At 36.7% G+C, this 25,570-nt stretch overlaps 1 protein-coding gene and 70 non-coding genes across 73 annotated transcripts in view; all 71 read right to left on the bottom strand.

The window, feature by feature from the left end:
* Positions 1-25,570, bottom strand: part of LOC140058442 (transmembrane protein 26-like) — a 31,522-nt gene that overhangs the window by 5,565 nt on the left and 387 nt on the right. Inside the window, exons 1-2 of one of the 3 annotated variants that reach the window (XM_072104049.1) lie at positions 25,380-25,420; positions 6,188-6,491 (exon numbers count right to left, since the gene is read on the bottom strand). In XM_072104049.1, coding sequence (XP_071960150.1) covers positions 6,188-6,227 — 40 coding nt within the window. In that variant the 5' untranslated portion in view covers positions 6,228-6,491; positions 25,380-25,420. Of the gene's footprint in view, positions 1-2,894; positions 3,084-6,187; positions 6,492-25,379; positions 25,421-25,570 lie in introns of those variants that run through there. The other 2 variants (XM_072104050.1, XM_072104051.1) reach the window with 2 other exon arrangements.
* Positions 8,205-8,276, bottom strand: Trnat-cgu (transfer RNA threonine (anticodon CGU)). Its single transcript has one exon. It is a non-coding gene; the product is annotated as a tRNA-Thr (tRNA).
* On the bottom strand, positions 8,375-8,446 carry Trnat-cgu (transfer RNA threonine (anticodon CGU)). The gene has a single exon. It is a non-coding gene; the product is annotated as a tRNA-Thr (tRNA).
* On the bottom strand, positions 8,545-8,616 carry Trnat-cgu (transfer RNA threonine (anticodon CGU)). The gene has a single exon. It is a non-coding gene; the product is annotated as a tRNA-Thr (tRNA).
* Positions 8,715-8,786, bottom strand: Trnat-cgu (transfer RNA threonine (anticodon CGU)). The gene has a single exon. It is a non-coding gene; the product is annotated as a tRNA-Thr (tRNA).
* On the bottom strand, positions 8,885-8,956 carry Trnat-cgu (transfer RNA threonine (anticodon CGU)). The gene has a single exon. It is a non-coding gene; the product is annotated as a tRNA-Thr (tRNA).
* On the bottom strand, positions 9,055-9,126 carry Trnat-cgu (transfer RNA threonine (anticodon CGU)). Its single transcript has one exon. It is a non-coding gene; the product is annotated as a tRNA-Thr (tRNA).
* Trnat-cgu (transfer RNA threonine (anticodon CGU)) lies at positions 9,225-9,296 on the bottom strand. The gene has a single exon. It is a non-coding gene; the product is annotated as a tRNA-Thr (tRNA).
* Trnat-cgu (transfer RNA threonine (anticodon CGU)) lies at positions 9,395-9,466 on the bottom strand. Its single transcript has one exon. It is a non-coding gene; the product is annotated as a tRNA-Thr (tRNA).
* On the bottom strand, positions 9,565-9,636 carry Trnat-cgu (transfer RNA threonine (anticodon CGU)). The gene has a single exon. It is a non-coding gene; the product is annotated as a tRNA-Thr (tRNA).
* Trnat-cgu (transfer RNA threonine (anticodon CGU)) lies at positions 9,736-9,807 on the bottom strand. Its single transcript has one exon. It is a non-coding gene; the product is annotated as a tRNA-Thr (tRNA).
* Positions 9,906-9,977, bottom strand: Trnar-ccu (transfer RNA arginine (anticodon CCU)). The gene has a single exon. It is a non-coding gene; the product is annotated as a tRNA-Arg (tRNA).
* Trnat-cgu (transfer RNA threonine (anticodon CGU)) lies at positions 10,076-10,147 on the bottom strand. Its single transcript has one exon. It is a non-coding gene; the product is annotated as a tRNA-Thr (tRNA).
* On the bottom strand, positions 10,246-10,317 carry Trnat-cgu (transfer RNA threonine (anticodon CGU)). The gene has a single exon. It is a non-coding gene; the product is annotated as a tRNA-Thr (tRNA).
* Positions 10,416-10,487, bottom strand: Trnat-cgu (transfer RNA threonine (anticodon CGU)). The gene has a single exon. It is a non-coding gene; the product is annotated as a tRNA-Thr (tRNA).
* Trnat-cgu (transfer RNA threonine (anticodon CGU)) lies at positions 10,586-10,657 on the bottom strand. Its single transcript has one exon. It is a non-coding gene; the product is annotated as a tRNA-Thr (tRNA).
* Trnat-cgu (transfer RNA threonine (anticodon CGU)) lies at positions 10,756-10,827 on the bottom strand. Its single transcript has one exon. It is a non-coding gene; the product is annotated as a tRNA-Thr (tRNA).
* On the bottom strand, positions 10,931-11,002 carry Trnat-cgu (transfer RNA threonine (anticodon CGU)). The gene has a single exon. It is a non-coding gene; the product is annotated as a tRNA-Thr (tRNA).
* Positions 11,101-11,172, bottom strand: Trnat-cgu (transfer RNA threonine (anticodon CGU)). The gene has a single exon. It is a non-coding gene; the product is annotated as a tRNA-Thr (tRNA).
* Positions 11,272-11,343, bottom strand: Trnat-cgu (transfer RNA threonine (anticodon CGU)). Its single transcript has one exon. It is a non-coding gene; the product is annotated as a tRNA-Thr (tRNA).
* On the bottom strand, positions 11,442-11,513 carry Trnar-ccu (transfer RNA arginine (anticodon CCU)). The gene has a single exon. It is a non-coding gene; the product is annotated as a tRNA-Arg (tRNA).
* Positions 11,612-11,683, bottom strand: Trnat-cgu (transfer RNA threonine (anticodon CGU)). The gene has a single exon. It is a non-coding gene; the product is annotated as a tRNA-Thr (tRNA).
* Trnat-cgu (transfer RNA threonine (anticodon CGU)) lies at positions 11,782-11,853 on the bottom strand. The gene has a single exon. It is a non-coding gene; the product is annotated as a tRNA-Thr (tRNA).
* On the bottom strand, positions 11,952-12,023 carry Trnat-cgu (transfer RNA threonine (anticodon CGU)). Its single transcript has one exon. It is a non-coding gene; the product is annotated as a tRNA-Thr (tRNA).
* Trnat-cgu (transfer RNA threonine (anticodon CGU)) lies at positions 12,122-12,193 on the bottom strand. Its single transcript has one exon. It is a non-coding gene; the product is annotated as a tRNA-Thr (tRNA).
* Positions 12,292-12,363, bottom strand: Trnat-cgu (transfer RNA threonine (anticodon CGU)). The gene has a single exon. It is a non-coding gene; the product is annotated as a tRNA-Thr (tRNA).
* Positions 12,463-12,534, bottom strand: Trnat-cgu (transfer RNA threonine (anticodon CGU)). The gene has a single exon. It is a non-coding gene; the product is annotated as a tRNA-Thr (tRNA).
* On the bottom strand, positions 12,633-12,704 carry Trnar-ccu (transfer RNA arginine (anticodon CCU)). Its single transcript has one exon. It is a non-coding gene; the product is annotated as a tRNA-Arg (tRNA).
* Positions 12,803-12,874, bottom strand: Trnat-cgu (transfer RNA threonine (anticodon CGU)). The gene has a single exon. It is a non-coding gene; the product is annotated as a tRNA-Thr (tRNA).
* Positions 12,973-13,044, bottom strand: Trnat-cgu (transfer RNA threonine (anticodon CGU)). The gene has a single exon. It is a non-coding gene; the product is annotated as a tRNA-Thr (tRNA).
* Positions 13,143-13,214, bottom strand: Trnat-cgu (transfer RNA threonine (anticodon CGU)). Its single transcript has one exon. It is a non-coding gene; the product is annotated as a tRNA-Thr (tRNA).
* Positions 13,313-13,384, bottom strand: Trnat-cgu (transfer RNA threonine (anticodon CGU)). The gene has a single exon. It is a non-coding gene; the product is annotated as a tRNA-Thr (tRNA).
* Positions 13,483-13,554, bottom strand: Trnat-cgu (transfer RNA threonine (anticodon CGU)). Its single transcript has one exon. It is a non-coding gene; the product is annotated as a tRNA-Thr (tRNA).
* Positions 13,658-13,729, bottom strand: Trnat-cgu (transfer RNA threonine (anticodon CGU)). The gene has a single exon. It is a non-coding gene; the product is annotated as a tRNA-Thr (tRNA).
* On the bottom strand, positions 13,828-13,899 carry Trnat-cgu (transfer RNA threonine (anticodon CGU)). The gene has a single exon. It is a non-coding gene; the product is annotated as a tRNA-Thr (tRNA).
* Trnat-cgu (transfer RNA threonine (anticodon CGU)) lies at positions 13,999-14,070 on the bottom strand. The gene has a single exon. It is a non-coding gene; the product is annotated as a tRNA-Thr (tRNA).
* Trnar-ccu (transfer RNA arginine (anticodon CCU)) lies at positions 14,169-14,240 on the bottom strand. The gene has a single exon. It is a non-coding gene; the product is annotated as a tRNA-Arg (tRNA).
* On the bottom strand, positions 14,339-14,410 carry Trnat-cgu (transfer RNA threonine (anticodon CGU)). The gene has a single exon. It is a non-coding gene; the product is annotated as a tRNA-Thr (tRNA).
* Trnat-cgu (transfer RNA threonine (anticodon CGU)) lies at positions 14,509-14,580 on the bottom strand. The gene has a single exon. It is a non-coding gene; the product is annotated as a tRNA-Thr (tRNA).
* Trnat-cgu (transfer RNA threonine (anticodon CGU)) lies at positions 14,679-14,750 on the bottom strand. Its single transcript has one exon. It is a non-coding gene; the product is annotated as a tRNA-Thr (tRNA).
* Positions 14,849-14,920, bottom strand: Trnat-cgu (transfer RNA threonine (anticodon CGU)). The gene has a single exon. It is a non-coding gene; the product is annotated as a tRNA-Thr (tRNA).
* Positions 15,019-15,090, bottom strand: Trnat-cgu (transfer RNA threonine (anticodon CGU)). Its single transcript has one exon. It is a non-coding gene; the product is annotated as a tRNA-Thr (tRNA).
* Positions 15,190-15,261, bottom strand: Trnat-cgu (transfer RNA threonine (anticodon CGU)). Its single transcript has one exon. It is a non-coding gene; the product is annotated as a tRNA-Thr (tRNA).
* Trnar-ccu (transfer RNA arginine (anticodon CCU)) lies at positions 15,360-15,431 on the bottom strand. The gene has a single exon. It is a non-coding gene; the product is annotated as a tRNA-Arg (tRNA).
* Positions 15,531-15,602, bottom strand: Trnat-cgu (transfer RNA threonine (anticodon CGU)). The gene has a single exon. It is a non-coding gene; the product is annotated as a tRNA-Thr (tRNA).
* On the bottom strand, positions 15,701-15,772 carry Trnat-cgu (transfer RNA threonine (anticodon CGU)). The gene has a single exon. It is a non-coding gene; the product is annotated as a tRNA-Thr (tRNA).
* Positions 15,871-15,942, bottom strand: Trnat-cgu (transfer RNA threonine (anticodon CGU)). Its single transcript has one exon. It is a non-coding gene; the product is annotated as a tRNA-Thr (tRNA).
* Trnat-cgu (transfer RNA threonine (anticodon CGU)) lies at positions 16,041-16,112 on the bottom strand. Its single transcript has one exon. It is a non-coding gene; the product is annotated as a tRNA-Thr (tRNA).
* Positions 16,212-16,283, bottom strand: Trnat-cgu (transfer RNA threonine (anticodon CGU)). The gene has a single exon. It is a non-coding gene; the product is annotated as a tRNA-Thr (tRNA).
* Positions 16,382-16,453, bottom strand: Trnar-ccu (transfer RNA arginine (anticodon CCU)). Its single transcript has one exon. It is a non-coding gene; the product is annotated as a tRNA-Arg (tRNA).
* Positions 16,552-16,623, bottom strand: Trnat-cgu (transfer RNA threonine (anticodon CGU)). The gene has a single exon. It is a non-coding gene; the product is annotated as a tRNA-Thr (tRNA).
* On the bottom strand, positions 16,722-16,793 carry Trnat-cgu (transfer RNA threonine (anticodon CGU)). The gene has a single exon. It is a non-coding gene; the product is annotated as a tRNA-Thr (tRNA).
* On the bottom strand, positions 16,892-16,963 carry Trnat-cgu (transfer RNA threonine (anticodon CGU)). Its single transcript has one exon. It is a non-coding gene; the product is annotated as a tRNA-Thr (tRNA).
* Positions 17,062-17,133, bottom strand: Trnat-cgu (transfer RNA threonine (anticodon CGU)). The gene has a single exon. It is a non-coding gene; the product is annotated as a tRNA-Thr (tRNA).
* On the bottom strand, positions 17,233-17,304 carry Trnat-cgu (transfer RNA threonine (anticodon CGU)). Its single transcript has one exon. It is a non-coding gene; the product is annotated as a tRNA-Thr (tRNA).
* On the bottom strand, positions 17,403-17,474 carry Trnat-cgu (transfer RNA threonine (anticodon CGU)). The gene has a single exon. It is a non-coding gene; the product is annotated as a tRNA-Thr (tRNA).
* Positions 17,573-17,644, bottom strand: Trnat-cgu (transfer RNA threonine (anticodon CGU)). The gene has a single exon. It is a non-coding gene; the product is annotated as a tRNA-Thr (tRNA).
* Positions 17,743-17,814, bottom strand: Trnat-cgu (transfer RNA threonine (anticodon CGU)). The gene has a single exon. It is a non-coding gene; the product is annotated as a tRNA-Thr (tRNA).
* Trnat-cgu (transfer RNA threonine (anticodon CGU)) lies at positions 17,913-17,984 on the bottom strand. Its single transcript has one exon. It is a non-coding gene; the product is annotated as a tRNA-Thr (tRNA).
* Positions 18,083-18,154, bottom strand: Trnat-cgu (transfer RNA threonine (anticodon CGU)). Its single transcript has one exon. It is a non-coding gene; the product is annotated as a tRNA-Thr (tRNA).
* Trnat-cgu (transfer RNA threonine (anticodon CGU)) lies at positions 18,253-18,324 on the bottom strand. The gene has a single exon. It is a non-coding gene; the product is annotated as a tRNA-Thr (tRNA).
* Positions 18,423-18,494, bottom strand: Trnat-cgu (transfer RNA threonine (anticodon CGU)). The gene has a single exon. It is a non-coding gene; the product is annotated as a tRNA-Thr (tRNA).
* Trnat-cgu (transfer RNA threonine (anticodon CGU)) lies at positions 18,593-18,664 on the bottom strand. Its single transcript has one exon. It is a non-coding gene; the product is annotated as a tRNA-Thr (tRNA).
* Positions 18,746-18,817, bottom strand: Trnat-cgu (transfer RNA threonine (anticodon CGU)). The gene has a single exon. It is a non-coding gene; the product is annotated as a tRNA-Thr (tRNA).
* Positions 19,063-19,134, bottom strand: Trnat-cgu (transfer RNA threonine (anticodon CGU)). The gene has a single exon. It is a non-coding gene; the product is annotated as a tRNA-Thr (tRNA).
* Positions 19,247-19,318, bottom strand: Trnat-cgu (transfer RNA threonine (anticodon CGU)). Its single transcript has one exon. It is a non-coding gene; the product is annotated as a tRNA-Thr (tRNA).
* On the bottom strand, positions 20,155-20,226 carry Trnat-cgu (transfer RNA threonine (anticodon CGU)). Its single transcript has one exon. It is a non-coding gene; the product is annotated as a tRNA-Thr (tRNA).
* Positions 20,468-20,539, bottom strand: Trnat-cgu (transfer RNA threonine (anticodon CGU)). The gene has a single exon. It is a non-coding gene; the product is annotated as a tRNA-Thr (tRNA).
* On the bottom strand, positions 20,621-20,692 carry Trnat-cgu (transfer RNA threonine (anticodon CGU)). The gene has a single exon. It is a non-coding gene; the product is annotated as a tRNA-Thr (tRNA).
* On the bottom strand, positions 20,960-21,031 carry Trnat-cgu (transfer RNA threonine (anticodon CGU)). Its single transcript has one exon. It is a non-coding gene; the product is annotated as a tRNA-Thr (tRNA).
* Trnat-cgu (transfer RNA threonine (anticodon CGU)) lies at positions 21,336-21,407 on the bottom strand. The gene has a single exon. It is a non-coding gene; the product is annotated as a tRNA-Thr (tRNA).

The raw sequence follows: 25,570 nt of genomic DNA, 5'->3' as shown, positions 1-25,570 counted from the left end.
TAGAGCAACTAAACATTATACGAGACATAGACTGTAGACTAGTAGAGCAACTAAACATTATACGAGACATAGACTGTAGACTAGTAGAGCAACTAAACATTATACGAGACATAGACTGTAGACTAGTAGAGCAACTAAACATTATACGAGACATAGACTGTAGACTAGTAGAGCAACTAAACATTATACGAGACATAGACTGTAGACTAGTAGAGCAACTAAACATTATACGAGACATAGACTGTAGACTAGTAGAGCAACTAAACATTATACGAGACATAGACTGTAGACTAGTAGAGCAACTAAACATTATACGAGACATAGACTGTAGACTAGTAGAGCAACTAAACATTATACGAGACATAGACTGTAGACTAGTAGAGCAACTAAACATTATACGAGACATAGACTGTAGACTAGTAGAGCAACTAAACATTATACAAGACATAGACTGTAGACTAGTAGAGCAACTAAACATTATACGAGACATAGACTGTAGACTAGTAGAGCAACTAAACATTATACAAGACATAGACTGTAGACTAGTAGAGCAACTAAACATTATACGAGACATAGACTGTAGACTAGTAGAGCAACTAAACATTATACAAGACATAGACTGTAGACTAGTAGAGCAACTAAACATTATACAAGACATAGACTGTAGACTAGTAGAGCAACTAAACATTATACAAGACATAGACTGTAGACTAGTAGAGCAACTAAACATTATACGAGACATAGACTGTAGACTAGTAGAGCAACTAAACATTATACAAGACATAGACTGTAGACTAGTAGAGCAACTAAACATTATACAAGACATAGACTGTAGACTAGTAGAGCAACTAAACATTATACGAGACATAGACTGTAGACTAGTAGAGCAACTAAACATTATACGAGACATAGACTGTAGACTAGTAGAGCAACTAAACATTATACGAGACATAGACTGTAGACTAGTAGAGCAACTAAACATTATACGAGACATAGACTGTAGACTAGTAGAGCAACTAAACATTATACAAGACATAGACTGTAGACTAGTAGAGCAACTAAACATTATACAAGACATAGACTGTAGACTAGTAGAGCAACTAAACATTATACAAGACATAGACTGTAGACTAGTAGAGCAACCAAGAAAATGATGAATGCTATTGATATAATGACATTATATCAAGCGAGGAATACCATCGCTATCAAAATAATACATGAAGTAGCAAATCCCAGATGATTAAATAGAATGTTATTTTAAAAATGTATCGGAAGATACTTGGTACAACAAATTGACATACTCTACATCACTTTAATTAAAATGTCAAACTGTTATTGAAATATTTACCCGATGAAAAAGTCTGAAGAAGCGTAATAAAGTATTGTCTATACACTATCAAACTAGTTTGACAAAAGAGATGTGATGTGTCCAAATGGTAGTGATATGACATCATCGTGTCCATATATTATGGGCACATCATATTTTTCATGTCACAATAATTCATCATGCTTTATCTATATTATATTTTTATATTGGATTTTAATGTTACATTTCCGAAAAAGGGTCAGAATAATTAGTAGATTAAAATTACAATTTCAAACAAACAACGTTAAAGAGGATTATCCAGCGAACAAACAAAAATCTGGTTAAGTAATGTAAATAACGGCTCATTTTTTGTTGCATTAGTCCAGATATATTTAAACTTTTACATACCGCCATGTCGTATAATGGACTATGATTACACGCAATCGTAATTTACATTCGAGTGAGAAGGAAGCCTCGAGAGGTTTGCTACATCAATTATGATGATTGATGAACAAGAATTATCTCTCACATCTTGATTAATGGAAAAAAGACAAATTTCATAGCATAACCGTTAATTACTTTAAATTTTATTAAAACGTATGTCCTGTTTCTACTACACGTTTTAACTAAATGTGAAGATGACGAATTAGACCTTCTTGTGTCCCTTTGCGCCGCGGAACAAGAGTCTTCAAATTATATAACCCCAAACATTTTTTTTAAACGGGGAAACGTGACAAATTCAAGCTTGTTTGTTTAATAATACAGGTACAGTTAGAAAGCTCTGTCAACACTATCAAACTTTATTTGACAAACAAATGTGATGTGCCCATATATGGACATGATGATGTCATATCACTACCGTATTTGGGTATATCAATACCATATTTGGGCACATCACACTTGTTTTTGTCAAACTAGTTTGTTTTTGTAGACAAAGCTTAAGAAACATAATATAAAAATAGTAAATATTAACAAATAGTTCCTTAAAAGTAAGTGAAAAATACTGTATTGGTTTTTTTAACTTTTCGAAAAATTGGGACAGAGTTTGAAGGTAAACAAACACATTTGTTTGGGGGCTATTGGCTAAATATCTCATTAATACTATGTGTGACCTGTCTGTTGCGATTACCGAGTTTATCCAGCATTAGACTTGCCGCCATAACGACTATAGTACTGTACATTATTATACTAAAGCGCCTCGTTCTCCAAAGAATTGTGCAGATGATGTTTATATCACTAAATAGGTGATAGTAGTATACCGGTACTTCATTTGGCCAAATATGAACAATAACAGAGTTCTTTGTTTAAGATTTTGCCAAAACATAGTTAAAATATTATTTTAATCATTTTTTATAACAAAGATTAAAAAATCTGTTTTTCGTTTTTATTATGAACTTTTCTTTAAGGCTCCCCCAAACTCTCATGGAATGGCAACGCCGCAAAATTGTTCAGCTTTTATGAATTTTGTTTATACTGATGCGACTCTATCATTCCTAGCACTTCTAAAATAGACCTACAACCAATTAAATTGATTAATCAATTTATTTTAGAGTTTTAATTAAAATAAATCTAACATTTATCATCTTACCTTAAATAACTTTTTAATTTGACGAAATTATCGCTTTTTTCGGTTCGTAGAAATATTCTTGATTAGTTATATTTTAGTCGCCATTACGAAAATATATATCCGCATAGTAATTCCAAATTATCCTATTCGTAATAATTTGCCCATAAAAAAACTAACTATGTAACTTCTCGGGAGCGTGTGATCGTTACAATTCCTGTTCACGCTCTGACGTCGTGCTTGGTTTAAACAATTCAGATTAAAATAATATGATAATGATTACAGTTTCCATGGTAATTAATTATGTGTAAAATGTGGGATTTACTTTAAAGTAGTTATTTTTAAAGTGTTACCTAAAAGCGATACTTGATTGGTTAATAATTGTCTAGACGCGGTATTTGATTGGTTAACGATAATCTATTACTCGTTAAATGATTGGTTAAGTATATTGTCTGCTCCATGAGTTATTTGATTGGATTGTCGGCTACGCGTTATTTCATTGGTTAAGGTAATTGTCAGTTACACGTTATTTGATTGGCTAAAGCGTATTGCATGCTCGCGTTATTGATAGTTAGTTTTATATTAATGTTAAGTGTCTGAAACATTCGATAGGATTAGATAGAAGCGCCATTCTTTATACTTTAATCTTAAATTCTAAGTAAAACTAAAATGTGATGGATCGTAACGACATTGAGGATATTTTAATGAACATGATAAACATCATGATATAGCTAGCAACATGAAACATGACCATTAATACAATGAAGACTATAATTAAATCCAAAGGCAAATTACTGAACAAATGACAATGCTGTGGGTATCAGTGGCTGGATCTCAATGGAGATACAAAAAAAAAAAGCGAAAAGCTAAATCAAAACGATAAAGTAAAACAGCCAGAAAAGTTAGCAGAGCTTTCGGGAAACACTAGCTCTTCATCAGCAGTGCAAGTATGAAGACTATAATTAGTTATAATTGGTCATAAATATGTAACTATACCCCGCTCATTTCTTCTCTTATTTTACATTTATTTTCAGTTTAAGTTGGGCCTAGGTTTTGTTGACGAATTTAACTGTGATTTTTTACCAGCCATACCAGACATAAACTTGTTTGCAATACATTGTTACGACGTGTGTAAATTGTTATCATTTATTCAGTTTTATTTTATAGTTGTTTTTATTGTAGTTTATATTCAAAATGAAAAGAGAAATAAAAGTTCTTATTTATGTATTATCTACTAAACTGAGAGCTTTCGATTTGTGATGAATTATAAGGAGTTAGTCACTTACGACCGTAATAATAAATATATTCGTATTCGTATTCGTATCTATTCGTATCCGTAATAATAAATAAGCACTATAAAAGGGACACTTTGTTGGGACCAGAATGTGTCCATCTATTCGTATTCGTATCGTATTCGTATTCGTATCTATTCGTATTTTCATTCCGATATAATTTGTGATTGTTCCGTCTAATCATTCACAGAGAATACCTAATAAAGTGTATAATAGTACATGAGATCCTAATTAGCAATAGCTTATTACTATTTTTAGCTTTAGCTTTTAACACTAACCTTGCGACATACCGCACGCAATTATTACCCATTAAAACAATATATTTAATTCCACTTAAATTGTGCAATAGGCCTACCCCATTTTAACGGGTTTGTCACTAATCGAAGCTCACATCGACAAGTTGGATCAATAATTGGTTTCATTTAAAACGTGGTATATGACAAGGTCAACTACACATATTAAAAGGTCACATATCAAAATTCAAGAGTTGCAGTTATTCCTAAAATAAATATTGATTATTTGTGTTCGGTAATTTCAATTTCAAATCACAGTTTCTTCTTAATAGGCCTACATAAAACAACACGAGAAAGTACCGGTTTCATATTTAGTAGAACCTGTATTAAGAGGACATATTGGGAATCAAAAAAGTGTCTCCCTAAATAGGAGTGTCCCTTGAATACGGGTTGCCGAAGTGTTAAAACATCCTTCACATTTTCATAATTCTTATGACTTGCGATAGTCTGTTAGAATCTATCTAGGAACAACTGCAGAATCGGAGAATTGTCAATGATTTATTCAGTTTTATTTTATAGTTGTTTTTAATGTAATTTTAGGATATAATGTGTTCTGTTTGGTTTCTATTTTTTTTCCCTGAAATATATACAAATAATAAAACAAATAAAATGAAATTCGTATATATTTATCTACTAAACAAAATTACAGAGATTTTGGATGACTTATAAGGACCTAGTTAGTCATGTTAATTCATTGTGCGCATGCGACGACATTGAAACGTATTTACTCACCCGATTCTTCGACACAGTTTTAGTGCACAGACCTACTAGGTCCTAGTTCGTCACAAGTCGAAATGTGTACTATATGATAACTAAACTAATATTGCATTTGTTCCAATAATAAAACCAAATCAAACGTGATCGCAAGGGAAATTAAATTTCATGAAGGTGTTCGGTTCATTTCTCCATGATCAATTTGACAAAAGTGGATGAGGATACGTAACGCGAACATGTTAACAGAATAATGAGAGTGCTAATAAGTATTTAATAATCCCACTCTTGTCAAAACATTGCAAATTGTTTCTCGATCGTCGCTTACCTTGACAGGTAAATTGAAAAATATAGATAATTGTATATGTATAGCTTTCATTTGATTAAAGGGATCGTACCTAGATTGTGGTGATTGACGCAAAAGGAGACATAGTATGCTTATACCATTTTGTTGTTGTTGTTAAAGAGTGTTGGTTCTTAGGTGGCTTAAACATGTTATTTGTTAAGCTTGGTTCCCACTAGAACGTAACGCAAGGACGTAAACGCAACGCAAGCGTTTTAACCAATCACAAGCGATGGCTTATTCGCTTGTGATTTCTAACTGTCTATATACTTCGCTTGTCATTGGTTAAAACGCTTGCGTTGCGTTTACGTCCTTGCGTTACGTTCTAGTGAGAACCAAGCTTTAGTCATCAACACAATATTGCTCTGTCTAACTGATGGTTTGTTATGGCTCTTGTGTCCAGTATTTTGTTTTCAATGATTTAATCCAGTTTTCTAGTTTATCCAAAATTAAGCTCAGTCTTTTCTAAAGCTCTGTCTACACTATCACTAACAACAAAGGTATGATGTGCACAAATATGGTAGTGATATGCTTAAATATGGTAGAAATGGATATACAGTATTATTTTTGCGGGCTATTTATCCAAACCGACGAATTGATACAGCCTATATAACCGTATATTATAATTTATACAAATAAATTTCTTACTACAAAAATATTTCTGTAAACTGTACTAACCTGCCATGTAGGCTGTTCGAACAGTTCTTCTGGCAGGCATCTTAAGTTTTCTTCAGAAGTACTTCCGTTTAGTTCACAAATAGTTCCAATTGACACACTCTCCGCTTCTTTCTTTCAGTAAAGGACACTTTTACAGAATGACTTCCGTAAAGTTCGCAAAATAGACCGACTGTACTTAAATGGACGCACTTTCCGTTTCCCTTTTTTTCAGCAGAAACGACACTTCTACAGAATGAATTCTGTAAAGTTCACAAAAGCGTTAAATCAACGCGATCTCCACTTCTACCCTAAATAAATAAAGAAACTGCATTTTAAATAAAAAAGTTATTTTCCAGCTAGTTGCTGAAACTGTTTGAAGAAAATATATCTCAAGTTGTTTACTAAGCCGTGGTTTAGGAACCGGGCGAATGACGAACAATGAACCTTCTACAAAGACTAATCATAGACAATTGGCCTAGCCACTTAGCAGAGCCTAAACGAGGGCTTATTACAGATACTCTTAATACTATAAATGTGTCTGTAATGCATATATTTTTAGAAACGGACAGATAGAGGTTACAATATTCACTGAAAATAGTAAATTTATGTTGATCGTAATGTGATCTAGTGGCACTCAAAAGGATACGTTTAGAATTAAGAAATTAAGCCTAAAGATCTATCGAACATCTAAATGACAAATTTAAAACCTACGGATTAATAACAAAGCTAAAAATGACATTTAAGTATTATGTGATAAATATTTTTATTAATATCTAAAATAGTTACAACATGACAATGTTGAGGAAAATGACACATTATGGTACTTAAAATGTAATGTATCAACAATACTCACATCTTTAAAAGGCTTGGGGTAGTTTTTTTTTTTACGTTCTTCAATTTTTACGTTGAATCATGACATTGATAGTAATGGAATATCTGATCTCGCTATCCGTATCTTATCAATCGCTACAACAAGCGTTTATAACCGCGCACCCTCCTCCACCCCAGATGTAGACAATTTTCACGTTACTGGCATTGTGTCAATGGTTTGACTACGCGATAATTCACATACGGTAGTGAACGCATATTAGTATCGCGATAGTTTGGAAAAAATATAGCCCTACGGTAGCTAGGCCTACTATCCATCCTCATCTCTCCTATTCTATTGAACAAATCACCATCCCATTTTTATATGTATATCATGTACTGTACTACAAAGGATAGCTGTTGCGCATGTAAGTTATACACATGCACTTTGCATTTGTTTCTACTTGCGCACTGAGGACGTAAGCGCATCGCAAGTAATTTGACCAATCACGACGCTATTGAACTATCGCTTGTGATCAAAGATACTGAGTTGCGCCCACGTCGTTGCGTTCAAGTGGAAAGCAAGCATTATAACGTTGTATGGTGTATTCATTGTATATTTTATTGTTATTATAATCCCATAAACTAGTTGCTATGGTAGGCCTACTAGTTGCTATGGTAGGCCTACTATCACAGGTACACTTATAACCCATATTCCCGCGTCTCATCCCATCCCCATCACAACCCACTTCAAATCTAGCGCATGGCCTTCAGATATACATTTTCATGTGGATTTTAGATTCAAAATCATGATTCATTATTCACAGGAACAATAAACGTATTTTAACCGCCTAATTAGTCTTCATAAGGCTCTAGCTGACGTCACAGGAAAGTAATTCCAATTTAACGAACACTAAATATGAGGCAATTGACTGCAATTTGCAGACTGAATCGGCCACATTAAAAAAGTAAACATGCAGTGTAACGGAGGCAATTGGCGACAGGATAACCAGAGGTTGCGTGCGCGTACCCTTTTTGATACAAAAAAACTGCTTTTTAAACAATAAATTGATGATGAAAATCTATAGATTGATAGATCAAACAATAGATTCAACGCATAATCGACATCAGGCCCGAATGGGGTTTGAACCCATGATCTTCTGTTTCCACCGAGGAATAATTTAACTTTCATAAAAAAACAATACTAACATTTATCAGAGTGCCAAAAGTTAGGCCCGAATGGGGTTTGAACCCATGATCTTCTGTTTACGAGACAGACGCCTTACCACTTGGCCATCGAGCCGGAATGTAAGACCTCAAATGTTGATAGATGGCACCACCGAGGAATAATTTAACTTTCACAAAAAAACAATACTAACATTTATCAGAGTGCCAAAAGTTAGGCCCGAATGGGGTTTGAAACCATGATCTTCTGTTTACGAGACAGACGCCTTACCACTTGGCCATCGAGCCGGAACGTAAGACCTCAAATGTTGATAGATCGCACCACCGAGAAATAATTTAACTTTCATAAAAAAACAATACTAACATTTATCAGAGTGCCAAAAGTCAGGCCCGAATGGGGTTTGAACCCATGATCTTCTGTTTACGAGACAGACGCCTTACCACTTGGCCATCGAGCCAGAATGTAAGACCTCAAATGTTGATAGATCCAACCACCGAGGAATAATTTAACTTTCATAAAAAAACAATACTAACATTTATCAGAGTGCCAAAAGTTAGGCCCGAATGGGGTTTGAACCCATGATCTTCTGTTTACGAGACAGACGCCTTACCACTTGGCCATTGAGCCGGGATGTAAGACCTCAAATGTTGATAGATCGCACCACCGAGGAATAATTTAACTTTCATAAAAAAACAATACTAACATTTATCAGAGTGCCAAAAGTTAGGCCCGAATGGGGTTTGAACCCATGATCTTCTGTTTACGAGACAGACGCCTTACCACTTGGCCTTCGAGCCGGAATGTAAGACCTCAAATGATGATAGATCGCACCACCGAGGAATAATTTAACTTTCACAAAAAAACAATACTAACATTTATCAGAGTGCCAAAAGTTAGGCCCGAATGGGGTTTGAACCCATGATCTTCTGTTTACGAGACAGACGCCTTACCACTTGGCCATCGAGCCGGGATGTAAGACCTCAAATGTTCATAGATCCAGCCACCGAGGAATAATTTAACTTTCATAAAAAAACAATACTAACATTTATCAGAGTGCCAAAAGTTAGGCCCGAATGGGGTTTGAACCCATGATCTTCTGTTTACGAGACAGACGCCTTACCACTTGGCCATCGAGCCGGAATGTAAGACCTCAAATGTTGATAGATCGCACCACCGAGGAATAATTTAACTTTCACAAAAAAACAATACTAACATTTATCAGAGTGCCAAAAGTTAGGCCCGAATGGGGTTTGAACCCATGATCTTCTGTTTACGAGACAGACGCCTTACCACTTGGCCATCGAGCCGGGATGTAAGACTTCAAATGTTGATAAATCCAAACACCGAGGAATAATTTAACTTTCATAAAAAAAAAAAACTAACATTTATCAGAGTGCCAAAAGTCAGGCCCGAATGGGGTTTGAACCCATGATCTTCTGTTTACGAGACAGACGCCTTACCACTTGGCCATCGAGCCGGAATGTAAGACCTCAAATGTTGATAGATCGCACCACCGAGGAATAATTTAACTTTCACAAAAAAAACAATACTAACATTTATCAGAGTGCTAAAAGTTAGGCCCGAATGGGGTTTGAACCCATGATCTTCTGTTTACGAGACAGACGCCTTACCACTTGGCCATCGAGCCGGGATGTAACACCTCAAATGTTGATAGATCTAACCACCGAGGAATAAATTAACTTTCACAAAAAAACAATACTAACATTTATCAGAGTGCCAAAAGTTAGGCCCGAATGGGGTTTGAAACCATGATCTTCTGTTTAGGAGACAGACGCCTTACCACTTGGCCATCGAGCCGGGATGTAAGACCTCAAATGTTGATAGATCCAACCACCGAGAAATAATTTAACTTTCACAAAAAAACAATACTAACATTTATCAGAGTGCCAAAAGTTAGGCCCGAATGGGGTTTGAACCCATGATCTTCTGTTTACGAGACAGACGCCTTACCACTTGGCCTTCGAGCCGGAATGTAAGACCTCAAATGATGATAGATCGCACCACCGAGGAATAATTTAACTTTCACAAAAAAACAATACTAACATTTATCAGAGTGCCAAAAGTTAGGCCCGAATGGGGTTTGAACCCATGATCTTCTGTTTACGAGACAGACGCCTTACCACTTGGCCATCGAGCCGGGATGTAAGACCTCAAATGTTCATAGATCCAGCCACCGAGGAATAATTTAACTTTCATAAAAAAACAATACTAACATTTATCAGAGTGCCAAAAGTTAGGCCCGAATGGGGTTTGAACCCATGATCTTCTGTTTACGAGACAGACGCCTTACCACTTGGCCATCGAGCCGGAATGTAAGACCTCAAATGTTGATAGATCGCACCACCGAGAAATAATTTAATTTTCATAAAAAAACAATACTAACATTTATCAGAGTGCCAAAAGTCAGGCCCGAATGGGGTTTGAACCCATGATCTTCTGTTTACGAGACAGACGCCTTACCACTTGGCCATCGAGCCGGAATGTAAGACCTCAAATGTTGATAGAGCCAACCACCGAGGAATAATTTAACTTTCATAAAAAAACAATACTAACATTTATCAGAGTGCCAAAAGTTAGGCCCGAATGGGGTTTGAAACCATGATCTTCTGTTTACGAGACAGACGCCTTACCACTTGGCCATCGAGCCGGAACGTAAGACCTCAAATGTTGATAGATCGCACCACCGAGAAATATAATAATTTAACTATCATAAAAAAACAATACTAACATTTATCAGAGTGCCAAAAGTTAGGCCCGAATGGGGTTTGAACCCATGATCTTCTGTTTACGAGACAGACGCCTTACCACTTGTCCATCGAGCCGGGATGTAAGACTTCAAATGTTGATAGATCCAAACACTGAGGAATAATTTAACTTTCATAAAAAAACAATACTAACATTTATCAGAGTGCCAAAAGTCAGGCCCGAATGGGGTTTGAACCCATGATCTTCTGTTTACGAGACAGACGCCTTACCACTTGGCCATCGAGCCGGAATGTAAGACCTCAAATGTTGATAGATCGCACCACCGAGGAATAATTTAACTTTCACAAAAAAAACAATACTAACATTTATCAGAGTGCTAAAAGTTAGGCCCGAATGGGGTTTGAACCCATGATCTTCTGTTTACGAGACAGACGCCTTACCACTTGGCCATCGAGCCGGGATGTAACACCTCAAATGTTGATAGATCTAACCACCGAGGAATAAATTAACTTTCACAAAAAAACAATACTAACATTTATCAGAGTGCCAAAAGTTAGGCCCGAATGGGGTTTGAAACCATGATCTTCTGTTTAGGAGACAGACGCCTTACCACTTGGCCATCGAGCCGGGATGTAAGACCTCAAATGTTGATAGATCCAACCACCGAGAAATAATTTAACTTTCACAAAAAAACAATACTAACATTTATCAGAGTGCCAAAAGTTAGGCCCGAATGGGGTTTGAACCCATGATCTTCTGTTTACGAGACAGACGCCTTACCACTTGGCCTTCGAGCCGGAATGTAAGACCTCAAATGATGATAGATCGCACCACCGAGGAATAATTTAACTTTCACAAAAAAACAATACTAACATTTATCAGAGTGCCAAAAGTTAGGCCCGAATGGGGTTTGAACCCATGATCTTCTGTTTACGAGACAGACGCCTTACCACTTGACCATCGAGCCGGGATGTAAGACCTCAAATGTTCATAGATCCAGCCACCGAGGAATAATTTAACTTTCATAAAAAAACAATACTAACATTTATCAGAGTGCCAAAAGTTAGGCCCGAATGGGGTTTGAACCCATGATCTTCTGTTTACGAGACAGACGCCTTACCACTTGGCCATCGAGCCGGAATGTAAGACCTCAAATGTTGATAGATCGCACCACCGAGGAATAATTTAACTTTCACAAAAAAACAATACTAACATTTATCAGAGTGCCAAAAGTTAGGCCCGAATGGGGTTTGAACCCATGATCTTCTGTTTACGAGACAGACGCCTTACCACTTGGCCATCGAGCCGGGATGTAAGACTTCAAATGTTGATAAATCCAAACACCGAGGAATAATTTAACTTTCATAAAAAAAAAAAACTAACATTTATCAGAGTGCCAAAAGTCAGGCCCGAATGGGGTTTGAACCCATGATCTTCTGTTTACGAGACAGACGCCTTACCACTTGGCCATCGAGCCGGAATGTAAGACCTCAAATGTTGATAGATCGCACCACCGAGGAATAATTTAACTTTCACAAAAAAAACAATACTAACATTTATCAGAGTGCTAAAAGTTAGGCCCGAATGGGGTTTGAACCCATGATCTTCTGTTTACGAGACAGACGCCTTACCACTTGGCCATCGAGCCGGGATGTAACACCTCAAATGTTGATAGATCTAACCACCGAGGAATAAATTAACTTTCACAAAAAAACAATACTAACATTTATCAGAGTGCCAAAAGTTAGGCCCGAATGGGGTTTGAAACCATGATCTTCTGTTTAGGAGACAGACGCCTTACCACTTGGCCATCGAGCCGGGATGTAAGACCTCAAATGTTGATAGATCCAACCACCGAGAAATAATTTAACTTTCACAAAAAAACAATACTAACATTTATCAGAGTGCCAAAAGTTAGGCCCGAATGGGGTTTGAACCCATGATCTTCTGTTTACGAGACAGACGCCTTACCACTTGGCCTTCGAGCCGGAATGTAAGACCTCAAATGATGATAGATCGCACCACCGAGGAATAATTTAACTTTCACAAAAAAACAATACTAACATTTATCAGAGTGCCAAAAGTTAGGCCCGAATGGGGTTTGAACCCATGATCTTCTGTTTACGAGACAGACGCCTTACCACTTGGCCATCGAGCCGGGATGTAAGACCTCAAATGTTCATAGATCCAGCCACCGAGGAATAATTTAACTTTCATAAAAAAACAATACTAACATTTATCAGAGTGCCAAAAGTTAGGCCCGAATGGGGTTTGAACCCATGATCTTCTGTTTACGAGACAGACGCCTTACTACTTGGCCATCGAGCCGGAATGTAAGACCTCAAATGTTGATAGATCGCACCACCGAGAAATAATTTAATTTTCATAAAAAAACAATACTAACATTTATCAGAGTGCCAAAAGTCAGGCCCGAATGGGGTTTGAACCCATGATCTTCTGTTTACGAGACAGACGCCTTACCACTTGGCCATCGAGCCGGAATGTAAGACCTCAAATGTTGATAGAGCCAACCACCGAGGAATAATTTAACTTTCATAAAAAAACAATACTAACATTTATCAGAGTGCCAAAAGTTAGGCCCGAATGGGGTTTGAAACCATGATCTTCTGTTTACGAGACAGACGCCTTACCACTTGGCCATCGAGCCGGAACGTAAGACCTCAAATGTTGATAGATCGCACCACCGAGAAATATAATAATTTAACTATCATAAAAAAACAATACTAACATTTATCAGAGTGCCAAAAGTTAGGCCCGAATGGGGTTTGAACCCATGATCTTCTGTTTACGAGACAGACGCCTTACCACTTGTCCATCGAGCCGGGATGTAAGACTTCAAATGTTGATAGATCCAAACACTGAGGAATAATTTAACTTTCATAAAAAAACAATACTAACATTTATCAGAGTGCCAAAAGTCAGGCCCGAATGGGGTTTGAACCCATGATCTTCTGTTTACGAGACAGACGCCTTACCACTTGGCCATCGAGCCGGAATGTAAGACCTCAAATGTTGATAGATCGCACCACCGAGGAATAATTTAACTTTCACAAAAAAAACAATACTAACATTTATCAGAGTGCTAAAAGTTAGGCCCGAATGGGGTTTGAACCCATGATCTTCTGTTTACGAGACAGACGCCTTACCACTTGGCCATCGAGCCGGGATGTAACACCTCAAATGTTGATAGATCTAACCACCGAGGAATAAATTAACTTTCACAAAAAAACAATACTAACATTTATCAGAGTGCCAAAAGTTAGGCCCGAATGGGGTTTGAAACCATGATCTTCTGTTTAGGAGACAGACGCCTTACCACTTGGCCATCGAGCCGGGATGTAAGACCTCAAATGTTGATAGATCCAACCACCGAGAAATAATTTAACTTTCACAAAAAAACAATACTAACATTTATCAGAGTGCCAAAAGTTAGGCCCGAATGGGGTTTGAACCCATGATCTTCTGTTTACGAGACAGACGCCTTACCACTTGGCCTTCGAGCCGGAATGTAAGACCTCAAATGATGATAGATCGCACCACCGAGGAATAATTTAACTTTCACAAAAAAACAATACTAACATTTATCAGAGTGCCAAAAGTTAGGCCCGAATGGGGTTTGAACCCATGATCTTCTGTTTACGAGACAGACGCCTTACCACTTGACCATCGAGCCGGGATGTAAGACCTCAAATGTTCATAGATCCAGCCACCGAGGAATAATTTAACTTTCATAAAAAAACAATACTAACATTTATCAGAGTGCCAAAAGTTAGGCCCGAATGGGGTTTGAACCCATGATCTTCTGTTTACGAGACAGACGCCTTACCACTTGGCCATCGAGCCGGAATGTAAGACCTCAAATGTTGATAGATCGCACCACCGAGGAATAATTTAACTTTCACAAAAAAACAATACTAACATTTATCAGAGTGCCAAAAGTTAGGCCCGAATGGGGTTTGAACCCATGATCTTCTGTTTACGAGACAGACGCCTTACCACTTGGCCATCGAGCCGGGATGTAAGACTTCAAATGTTGATAAATCCAAACACCGAGGAATAATTTAACTTTCATAAAAAAAAAAAACTAACATTTATCAGAGTGCCAAAAGTCAGGCCCGAATGGGGTTTGAACCCATGATCTTCTGTTTACGAGACAGACGCCTTACCACTTGGCCATCGAGCCGGAATGTAAGACCTCAAATGTTGATAGATCGCACCACCGAGGAATAATTTAACTTTCACAAAAAAAACAATACTAACATTTATCAGAGTGCTAAAAGTTAGGCCCGAATGGGGTTTGAACCCATGATCTTCTGTTTACGAGACAGACGCCTTACCACTTGGCCATCGAGCCGGGATGTAACACCTCAAATGTTGATAGATCTAACCACCGAGGAATAAATTAACTTTCACAAAAAAACAATACTAACATTTATCAGAGTGCCAAAAGTTAGGCCCGAATGGGGTTTGAAACCATGATCTTCTGTTTAGGAGACAGACGCCTTACCACTTGGCCATCGAGCCGGGATGTAAGACCTCAAATGTTGATAGATCCAACCACCGAGAAATAATTTAACTTTCAATAAAAAAACAATACTAACATTTATCAGAGTGCCAAAAGTTAGGCCCGAATGGGGTTTGAACCCATGATCTTCTGTTTACGAGACAGACGCCTTACCACTTGGCCTTCGAGCCGGAATGTAAGACCTCAAATGATGATAGATCGCACCACCGAGGAATAATTTAACTTTCACAAAAAAACAATACTAACATTTATCAGAGTGCCAAAAGTTAGGCCCGAATGGGGTTTGAACCCATGATCTTCTGTTTACGAGACAGACGCCTTACCACTTGGCCATCGAGCCGGGATGTAAGACCTCAAATGTTCATAGATCCAGCCACCGAGGAATAATTTAACTTTCATAAAAAAACAATACTAACATTTATCAGAGTGCCAAAAGTTAGGCCCGAATGGGGTTTGAACCCATGATCTTCTGTTTACGAGACAGACGCCTTACCACTTGGCCATCGAGCCGGAATGTAAGACCTCAAATGTTGATAGATCGCACCACCGAGGAATAATTTAACTTTCACAAAAAAACAATACTAACATTTATCAGAGTGCCAAAAGTTAGGCCCGAATGGGGTTTGAACCCATGATCTTCTGTTTACGAGACAGACGCCTTACCACTTGGCCATCGAGCCGGGATGTAAGACTTCAAATGTTGATAAATCCAAACACCGAGGAATAATTTAACTTTCATAAAAAAAAAAAAACTAACATTTATCAGAGTGCCAAAAGTTAGGCCCGAATGGGGTTTGAACCCATGATCTTCTGTTTACGAGACAGACGCCTTACCACTTGGCCATCGAGCCGGAATGTAAGACCTCAAATGTTGATAGATCGCACCACCGAGGAATAATTTAACTTTCACAAAAAAACAATACTAACATTTATCAGAGTGCCAAAAGTTAGGCCCGAATGGGGTTTGAAAACATGATCTTCTGTTTAGGAGACAGACGCCTTACCACTTGGCCATCGAGCCGGGATGTAAGACCTCAAATGTTGATAGATGCAACCACCGAGAAATAATTTAACTTTCACAAAAAAACAATACTAACATTTATCAGAGTGCCAAAAGTTAGGCCCGAATGGGGTTTGAACCCATGATCTTCTGTTTACGAGACAGACGCCTTACCACTTGGCCTTCGAGCCGGAATGTAAGACCTCACATGATGATAGATCGCACCACCGAGGAATAATTTAACTTTCACAAAAAAACAATACTAACATTTATCAGAGTGCCAAAAGTTAGGCCCGAATGGGGTTTGAACCCATGATCTTCTGTTTACGAGACAGACGCCTTACCACTTGGCCATCGAGCCGGGATGTAAGACCTCAAATGTTCATAGATCCAGCCACCGAGGAATAATTTAACTTTCACAAAAAAACAATACTAACATTTATCAGAGTGCCAAAAGTTAGGCCCGAATGGGGTTTGAACCCATGATCTTCTGTTTACGAGACAGACGCCTTACCACTTGGCCATCGAGCCGGAATGTAAGACCTCAAATGTTGATAGATCGCACCACCGAGGAATATTTTAACTTTCACAAAAAAACAATACTAACATTTATCAGAGTGCCAAAAGTTAGGCCCGAATGGGGTTTGAACCCATGATCTTCTGTTTACGAGACAGACGCCTTACCACTTGGCCATCGAGCCGGGATGTAAGACTTCAAATGTTGATAAATCCAAACACCGAGGAATAATTTAATTTTCATAAAAAAAAAAAAACTAACATTTATCAGAGTGCCAAAAGTTAGGCCCGAATGGGGTTTGAACCCATGATCTTCTGTTTACGAGAGAGACGCCTTACCACTTGGCCATCGAGCCGGAATGTAAGACCTCAAATGTTGATAGATCGCACCACCGAGGAATAATTTAACTTTCACAAAAAAACAATACTAACATTTATCAGAGTGCTAAAAGTTAGGCCCTAATGGGGTTAGAACCCATGATCTTCTGTTTACGAGACAGACGCCTTACCACTTGGCCATCGAGCCGGGATATAAGACCTCAAATGTTGATAGATCCAACCACCGAGGAATAATTTAACTTTCACAAAAAAACAATACTAACATTTATCAGAGTGCCAAAAGTTAGGCCCGAATGGGGTTTGAACCCATGATCTTCTGTTTACGAGACAGACGCCTTACCACTTGGCCATCGAGCCGGGATGTAAGACCTCAAATGTTGATAGATCCAACCACCGAGGAATAATTTAACTTTCACAAAAAAACAATACTAACATTTATCAGAGTGCCAAAAGTTAGGCCCGAATGGGGTTTGAACCCATGATCTTCTGTTTACGAGACAGACGCCTTACCACTTGGCCATCGAGCCGGGATGTAAGACTTCAAATGTTGATAGATCCAAACACCGAGGAATAATTTAACTTTCACAAAAAAACAATACTAACATTTATCAGAGTGCCAAAAGTTAGGCCCGATTGGGGTTTGAACCCATGATCTTCTGTTTACGAGACAGACGCCTTACCACTTGGCCATCGAGCCGGGATGTAAGACCTCAAATGTTGATAGATCCAACCACCGAGGAATAATTTAACTTTCACAAAAAAACAATACTAACATTTATCAGAGTGCCAAAAGTTAGGCCCGAATGGGGTTTGAACCCATGATCTTCTGTTTACGAGACAGACGCCTTACCACTTGGCCATCGAGCCGGAATGCAAGACCTCAAATGTTGATAGATCGCACCACCGAGGAATAATTTAACTTTCACAAAAAAACAATACTAACATTTATCAGAGTGCTAAAAGTTAGGCCCGAATGGGGTTTGAACCCATGATCTTCTGTTTACGAGACAGACGCCTTACCACTTGGCCATCGAGCCGGGATGTAAGACCTCAAATGTTGATAGATCCAACCACCGAGGAATAATTTAACTTTCACAAAAAAACAATACTAACATTTATCAGAGTGCCAAAAGTTAGGCCCGATTGGGGTTTGAACCCATGATCTTCTGTTTACGAGACAGACGCCTTACCACTTGGCCATCGAGCCGGAATGTAAGACCTCAAATGTCGATAGATCCAACCACCGAGAAATAATTTAACTTTCACAAAAAAACAATACTAACATTTATCAGAGTGCCAAAAGTTAGGCCAGAATGGGGTTTGAACCCATGATCTTCTGTTTACGAGACAGACGCCTTACCACTTGGCCACCGAGCCGTCGGGAAGGGACACAAAATTATTAATAATTTAAACAATTATCGGACTACATCATTTATTTGACAAAACAGCATAAAAATTAGGCCCGAATGGGGTTTGAACCCATGATCTTCTGTTTACGAGACAGACGCCTTACCACTTGGCCACCCAGCCGTCAGAAAGGGACACAAATATAAATAATTTATCGAAATACATAATTTATTTGACTAAACGGCATAAAAATTGTTTGAACCCATGATCTTCTGTTTACGAGACAGACGCCTTACCACTTGGCCACCGAGCCGTGCTTGAAGTTACTCAAATATCGATAGATCAAGCCATCGAGAAATAAGTTTAACTTTCAAGATAAAACCATATATTAAAACAGGTAATTTGTCAAAACAAATTGCATAAAAATTAGGCCCGAATGGGGTTTGAACCCATGATCTTCTGTTTACGAGACAGACGCCTTACCACTTGGTCACCGAGCCGTGCTGAAGTTACACAAATATCGCTAGATCAAGCCATCGAGAAATAAGTTTAACTTTCAAGATAAACCAATATTAAAATAGGTAATTTGTCAAAAAAAATTGCATAAAAATTAGGCCCGAATGGGGTTTGAATCCATGATCTTCTGTTTACGAGACAGACGCCTTACCACTTGGCCACCGAGCCGCGGGAAGGACTTTAATCAACGATGGAACAAAGCAAATTAAATTAAATATCTTCAATTCTTTAAGGTAATTATAATAATTTAAAAAATATAATTACTGTCTTTATTATTTCAAAACAAATTATAAACATTGACGCGGAAAAGGGGAATCTACCATTAACAAACAAAACAGAGATTATTACAATCTAAATTGAGAATAGACAAATGCCTCCAAATGAACGCTGATTATAATTTAAAAAACAATAGATAATGTTCCTCAGACAGGAGGAATCATCTTTAACGATAATAAGCCTAAACATTTAATATAATTTAAGTAATCCCGTTGGAATAGCAGACACGCAATGTCGATAATACTCGACCGTATATACGGGTACCGTAATGAATAAACGAATTTACGATAATGCGATTCCCAAATAATGAAAACGTTTAATAGCAGGGAAGAGTGAAATTATCTTGCCTGGTTCTGGACAATTCAGATTTCTCAGACTGGATGAATACCAGATAGACCGTAACGAGAATGAAGTACTTTCGAATATTGAATCAATTTGACCATCGAGTTGACTATTACGATTGACCAATGCAAGTTATTTGTGGGTGAAAAATTTACGCTTTTCTTATGCCTGCATGAAAAGTAATCATGGAAAATTCTTTCATCGGAGATGGTTAATTCGTAAAGTAAATTGTACGCAGTGAAATGTTAATACTAATTGGCGTGTTTTACATCGGAAAGTGCAATAACTTGAACTGCTGGAAGAATAACCAATTAATATAAAGTAGTAGAATAGATGAATGTAATTAATCAATTAAATTAATTAAATAAATTAAAAATGCATAAATTAGGCCCGAATGGGGTTTGAACCCATGATCTTCTGTTTACGAGACAGACGCCTTACCACTTGGCCACCGAGCCGTCAGAAATGGACACAAATATTAATAATTTAAACAATCGAAATACATAATTTATTTGACTAAACGGCATAAAAATTAGGTCCGAATGGGGTTTGAATCCATGATTCTGTTTACGAGACAGGCGCTTTACGAGACAGGCACTTTACCACTTGGCCACCGAGCCGTCAGGAATGGACACAAATATTAATAATTTAAACAATTATCGAAATACATAATCTATTTGACTAAACGGCATAAAAATTAGGCCCGAATGGGGTTTGAACCCATGATCTTCTGTTTACGAGACAGACGCCTTACCACTTGGCCACCGAGCCGTCAGGAATGGACGCAAATATTAATAAGTTAAACAATATTATCGAAATACATAATTTATTTGACTAAACGGGATAAAAATTAGGCCCGAATGGGGTTTGAACCCATGATCTTCTGTTTACGAGACAGACGCCTTACCACTTGGCCACCGAGCCGTGCTGAAGTTACCTAAATATCGATAAATCAAACCATCGGGAAATAAGTTTAACTTTCAAGATAAACCAATATTAAAATAGGTAATTTTTCAAAACAAATTGCATAAAAATTACACCCGAATGGGGTTTGACCCCATGAACTCCTGTTTACGAGACAGACGCATTACTACTTGGCCACCGAGCCGCCACGAAGAACACTAATATTAAAAATTCAAACAATTATCAAAATACATATTTAATTTATTTGACACTAACAGCATAAAAAATTGGCCCGAATGGGGTTTGAACCCATGATCTTCTGTTTACGAGACAGACGCCTTACCACTTGGCCACCGAGCCACGATAAAGTATTTTAAACATCGATAGAAAACAAACCATCGAGAAATAGGCCTATGGTAAGTTCTAAGATAAAACAACATTAAAATAGACAATTTTTCACTAAAAACCGCCATAAAATATACGCCCGAATGGGGGTTGAACCCATTATCTTCTGTTTACGGGACAGACGCCTTACCACTTGGCCACCGAGCCGCGACAAAATATTTTAAACATCGACAGAACAAATCATCCAAAAGTAAGGTAACTTCCAGAATAAAACAACATTAAAATAGATAATTTGTTACTAAAAATCTCCATAAAAAATAGGCCCGAATGGGGTTTGAACCCATGATCTTCTGTTTACGAGACAGACGCCTTACCACTTGGCCACCGAGCCGCGATGAAAGACGGAAGACAATAGGGGTAAAACGAGGTGAGAAAATACAATGGATAAAAGAAAGACGTAGTGTCCTTTAAACTTTTGTTTAAAGGACACAGGTTTAATTCACAGGTATCTTTAAAATAATTGTATAAACGTTTGTTGAAATTTTATACCATTTTTTGGGAAAAATGTTTAATTTTGAGATTTTATACTCATTTTAACTCTCATTTATAGACTGTATTGCTTGTAATCTTGTTGTTCTGTGTATTTTTTCTTGTATTATTGTTATTGAGATTGATTTTGATCAAATAAAATGAATGAAAATGAACCCACCAAAAAGTACTGTCCTAATAATCGCAACAATACACCGACAGCGTCTGTCTTATTAATGATGACATCTGACATACATTTTTTCATACCAAAAGTGTTTTTATAATCGCTGTGGCCAATTTAATTTCTAGGTAAGCGTTATCACAAAAATGCATCGCATGTTCGGCATACTTAAAAATTACCTTTGATCTTGTGTTATACATTTTTGAAAATTAAAAGCGAATAAAGAAATATTACTCGCAATATACTGTAAGTAGTTGACATTTCATGGAACATTAATACTAACAAAGGTGTTTTGCTCCAAAACATTTTCATGAAAAGTAGACGAGATCAATTTCTTCAATGAAAACTGTAAAACAATCTAGAACAGTAATACGCAGGCGTTTGTGAGGATTTTAAAGGTAGAGTAATATACAGTTTACGTATGTGCATGAAAATAAATCATGGACATTTTAGAGGATTTTAAAGGTACCGTTGTGACAATTTTAATACAGCAGTAGTACAATTGAACCCCTCAATTGGCACTCCTCTATTCAAGGAACACCATTTTAATAAAGAAAGTGCAGGCCTGGTTTTAAAAATATGGCCAATTCGTATTCTGCGGACATTCAATCAGGGAAGAGTGAAATTCACTAAGTCAAGGGACGGATTCAAGATTCTTTTAGGCCCTGGGTTAACTATTTCAAAATCCTGGATCCGCCACTCATACAAGAGAAGAGCGGGAGTAATTTTGTCTATATCATATATTCAATGTACAAGGTTTTTGACCGCGTATAATTAGTTTGCAAGTATTTTATATTATTCAAGAAGTTAGGAAATATTTCACGCGTCTTAAAAGGCAAACAATGAATAATTTACCCTGCCCTCGAATCTTAACACACGGGGCGGATAGGTCAAAGAAAACGTATTCGCTGACGATATCGGTAAATGCATTTCATGCAATTTATTTTACTAAATTTCCTTGCCCATTTATAGCAAAATTTCTATGATTTTTCCTGATTTTGAAGTTTTACCAAGACAGGTTAGGAGCATAGTAAAACCAAATTCTAAAAACAAAAATACAGGGGACATCCTATTAATAGGACACTTTCTCATCAAACGAAACTAGATATCTATGTCTACGGCAGCCCTGTTAATAGGACACTTTGTCATTAAACGAAACTACATATGTCTACAGGAGCCCTAATAATAGGAAACTTTCTCATGAAACGAAACTAGATATCTATGTCTACGGCAGTCCTGTTAATAGGACAATTTCTCATTAAACGAAACTACATATGTCTACAAGAGCCCTAATAATAGGAAACTTTCTCATAAAAGGAAACTAGATATCTATGTCTACGGCAGCCCTGTTAATAGGACACTTTCTCATTAAACGAAACTACATATGTCTACAAGAGCCCTAATAATAGGAAACTTTCTCATGAAAGGAAACTAGATATCTATGTCTACGGCAGCCCTGTTAATAGGAAACTTTCTCATTAAACGAAACTACATATTATGTCTACAGGAGCCCTAATAATAGGAAACTTTCTCATGAAAGGAAACTAGATATCTATGTCTACGGCAGCCCTGTTAATAGGACACTTTCTCATTAAACGAAACTACATATGTCTACAGGAGCCCTAATAATAGGAAACTTTCTCATGAAACGAAACTAGATGTCTATGTCTACGGCAGCCCTATTAAGGGGACACTTTCTTGAGTCCGGGGGAGTCCACCTGGGGCTCTACTGTTCAAACATGGCATACTCATTAAGGTAAAATCTACTTGGGTCGCGCGACGACTTTCAGAACAAGAGGTGATATTTTAAATAATTTTAAAATAATTAAATTGTTCCATAAAAATTATTGTTAGATACAAAAGAACCTTTGTTTTATTTTGCTTTGAGTTACTTTCCTCTTAACGCCTTGTAAATGACGTCATTACTTTAAAATACTATCTCATTTAATTCTCATCCATTTGAAATTCGATGAATATTTTATAAACATTAGTCAATTATTCATATTTAAGCATAATTAATTTAATATAAGGAAACGTTCAGTTTAAAAATAAGTGAATATATTTATAAATTATTCAAAACAAATGTAAAACTTGCAAAGATTCACAAAATGTTTTTTATATATTATCTCTTCTCACACATTATTAGACTAAAGCACTGTCTACACTATCAAACTAGTTTGACAAAAAGAGTGTGATGTGACCAAATATGGTAGTGATATGACATCATCATGTCCATGGGCACATTACATTTTTCTCAGATAAATTTTGATAGTGTAGACAGAGCTTTAAATACTATTAATTATAAATAGCATTTTACACTGTATTTTAGCAACCACACATATTTCTCATTCAACTCATGTAGTAGAACAAGAACATTCAATTTAAAATATACGTTGACCTATATAATGTTTGTGACCTACTTAATTACAAAATAATTCAGATTTGTTTTTTAATTAGCTGGGTTGTCTCACAAACTCAGACCTCAATAATTTCAGTTGATAGATGTATCGCTATTTTCAGATTAATCTATTTTAAAAATTACTTAAAATAAGTCCTATATTTATTTTTCTCACAGTTTTAATCGCTTAAGCTGAACTTGAAGCATACCTGCACTTAAATTCTACTATAATGCTCAAAAAACATTTATTCTATAAAGGTTTTCAAACAACAACAGCTTATACACAGAGTTTAGATTTTAGTGCGCTTATATCGTTTGAAGGTTTGCATGGCAAACTTTCTATCAATATGCGTTTATATTCTTCCCCAGCTTTCTAGATCTTGGAATCTGAGATTTTTTAGCTTTTAACTTATTTCATCTACGAAACTCGGATATATATATGTTTTTAAGCTTTCAAACACATTACATAGACATAATTATTATACAAGTTACATTAATAACGTAAATAAATAACTTTGGAAGTTAATGATCTTGAGATCTGAAATTTAGATCTCAATGTCCACGTTTTTTTATTTTTTTCTAGAAAATCTTAGATTAGATATTCATAAACTTTATTTGTAATCAATATTATATTTTTTTTTTCACATACATTAAAAAAAAATGTGTGTGCCACTTAATATGTTTATGATGTAATAAATACTTCTTTCTCCATGATATAAAGATTACACTGTATGTAACTCCTTCAAAACTGACAATAATTATATTGTAAATATAGTAATTATAATTTTCAACAATAACAATATTGAACAAAAATAAAATTGTGCCAATTAATTTATAATAAAATATCAACTGTGTTTTGTGCATGTGCTCAACAAGTTCTTGAACATGAATTATTCAAGATAGTGAGTAAGTGACTACAGCAGGGAGTTCTCAACAATTATCTAACGTGAGTCACATTGTAAGTTACAAGTAATTTTGCGGGCCAGGTATAGAACATAGTTAAGGAGACCATGGATGAAGCCTTTGAATCTTGTGGTTTTTAAGAACATTAAAAACTATTTTAAACACTAATTTATTATTTTTTTTGGCAGTACTTCTCAGCTTTTCGCGGGGCCATACATATGCACTCATTTGGCTCGAGGGCCGCCTGTTGAGAACCCCATGCTGTACTGTATTTAAAAATGAAAACTTCAAAACAACAAACGTGTTAATTTACTTAAATATTCTATACACATCAGAAATGTCTGTACACTTACCTTGATATTGCAACCTCTATCTAATGACCACCTGAACTAATCTGGCAATGAAATAGTTAATGATGGTCCTTTGCATTACTACAGTATAGACACAATACTCTAAATAAGAATAGCTATTTTGCTCTATCTAACCCTAGCTATCAGCGCAAGATTTGCAGTCTACAGGTATAAACACAAGCCTAGGGATCTGG

The sequence above is a fragment of the Antedon mediterranea genome, chromosome 9 (assembly GCF_964355755.1).
Source record: "Antedon mediterranea chromosome 9, ecAntMedi1.1, whole genome shotgun sequence".
Lineage (NCBI taxonomy): Eukaryota > Metazoa > Echinodermata > Crinoidea > Comatulida > Antedonidae > Antedon > Antedon mediterranea.
This window is presented reverse-complemented; position numbering and strand designations above follow the sequence as displayed.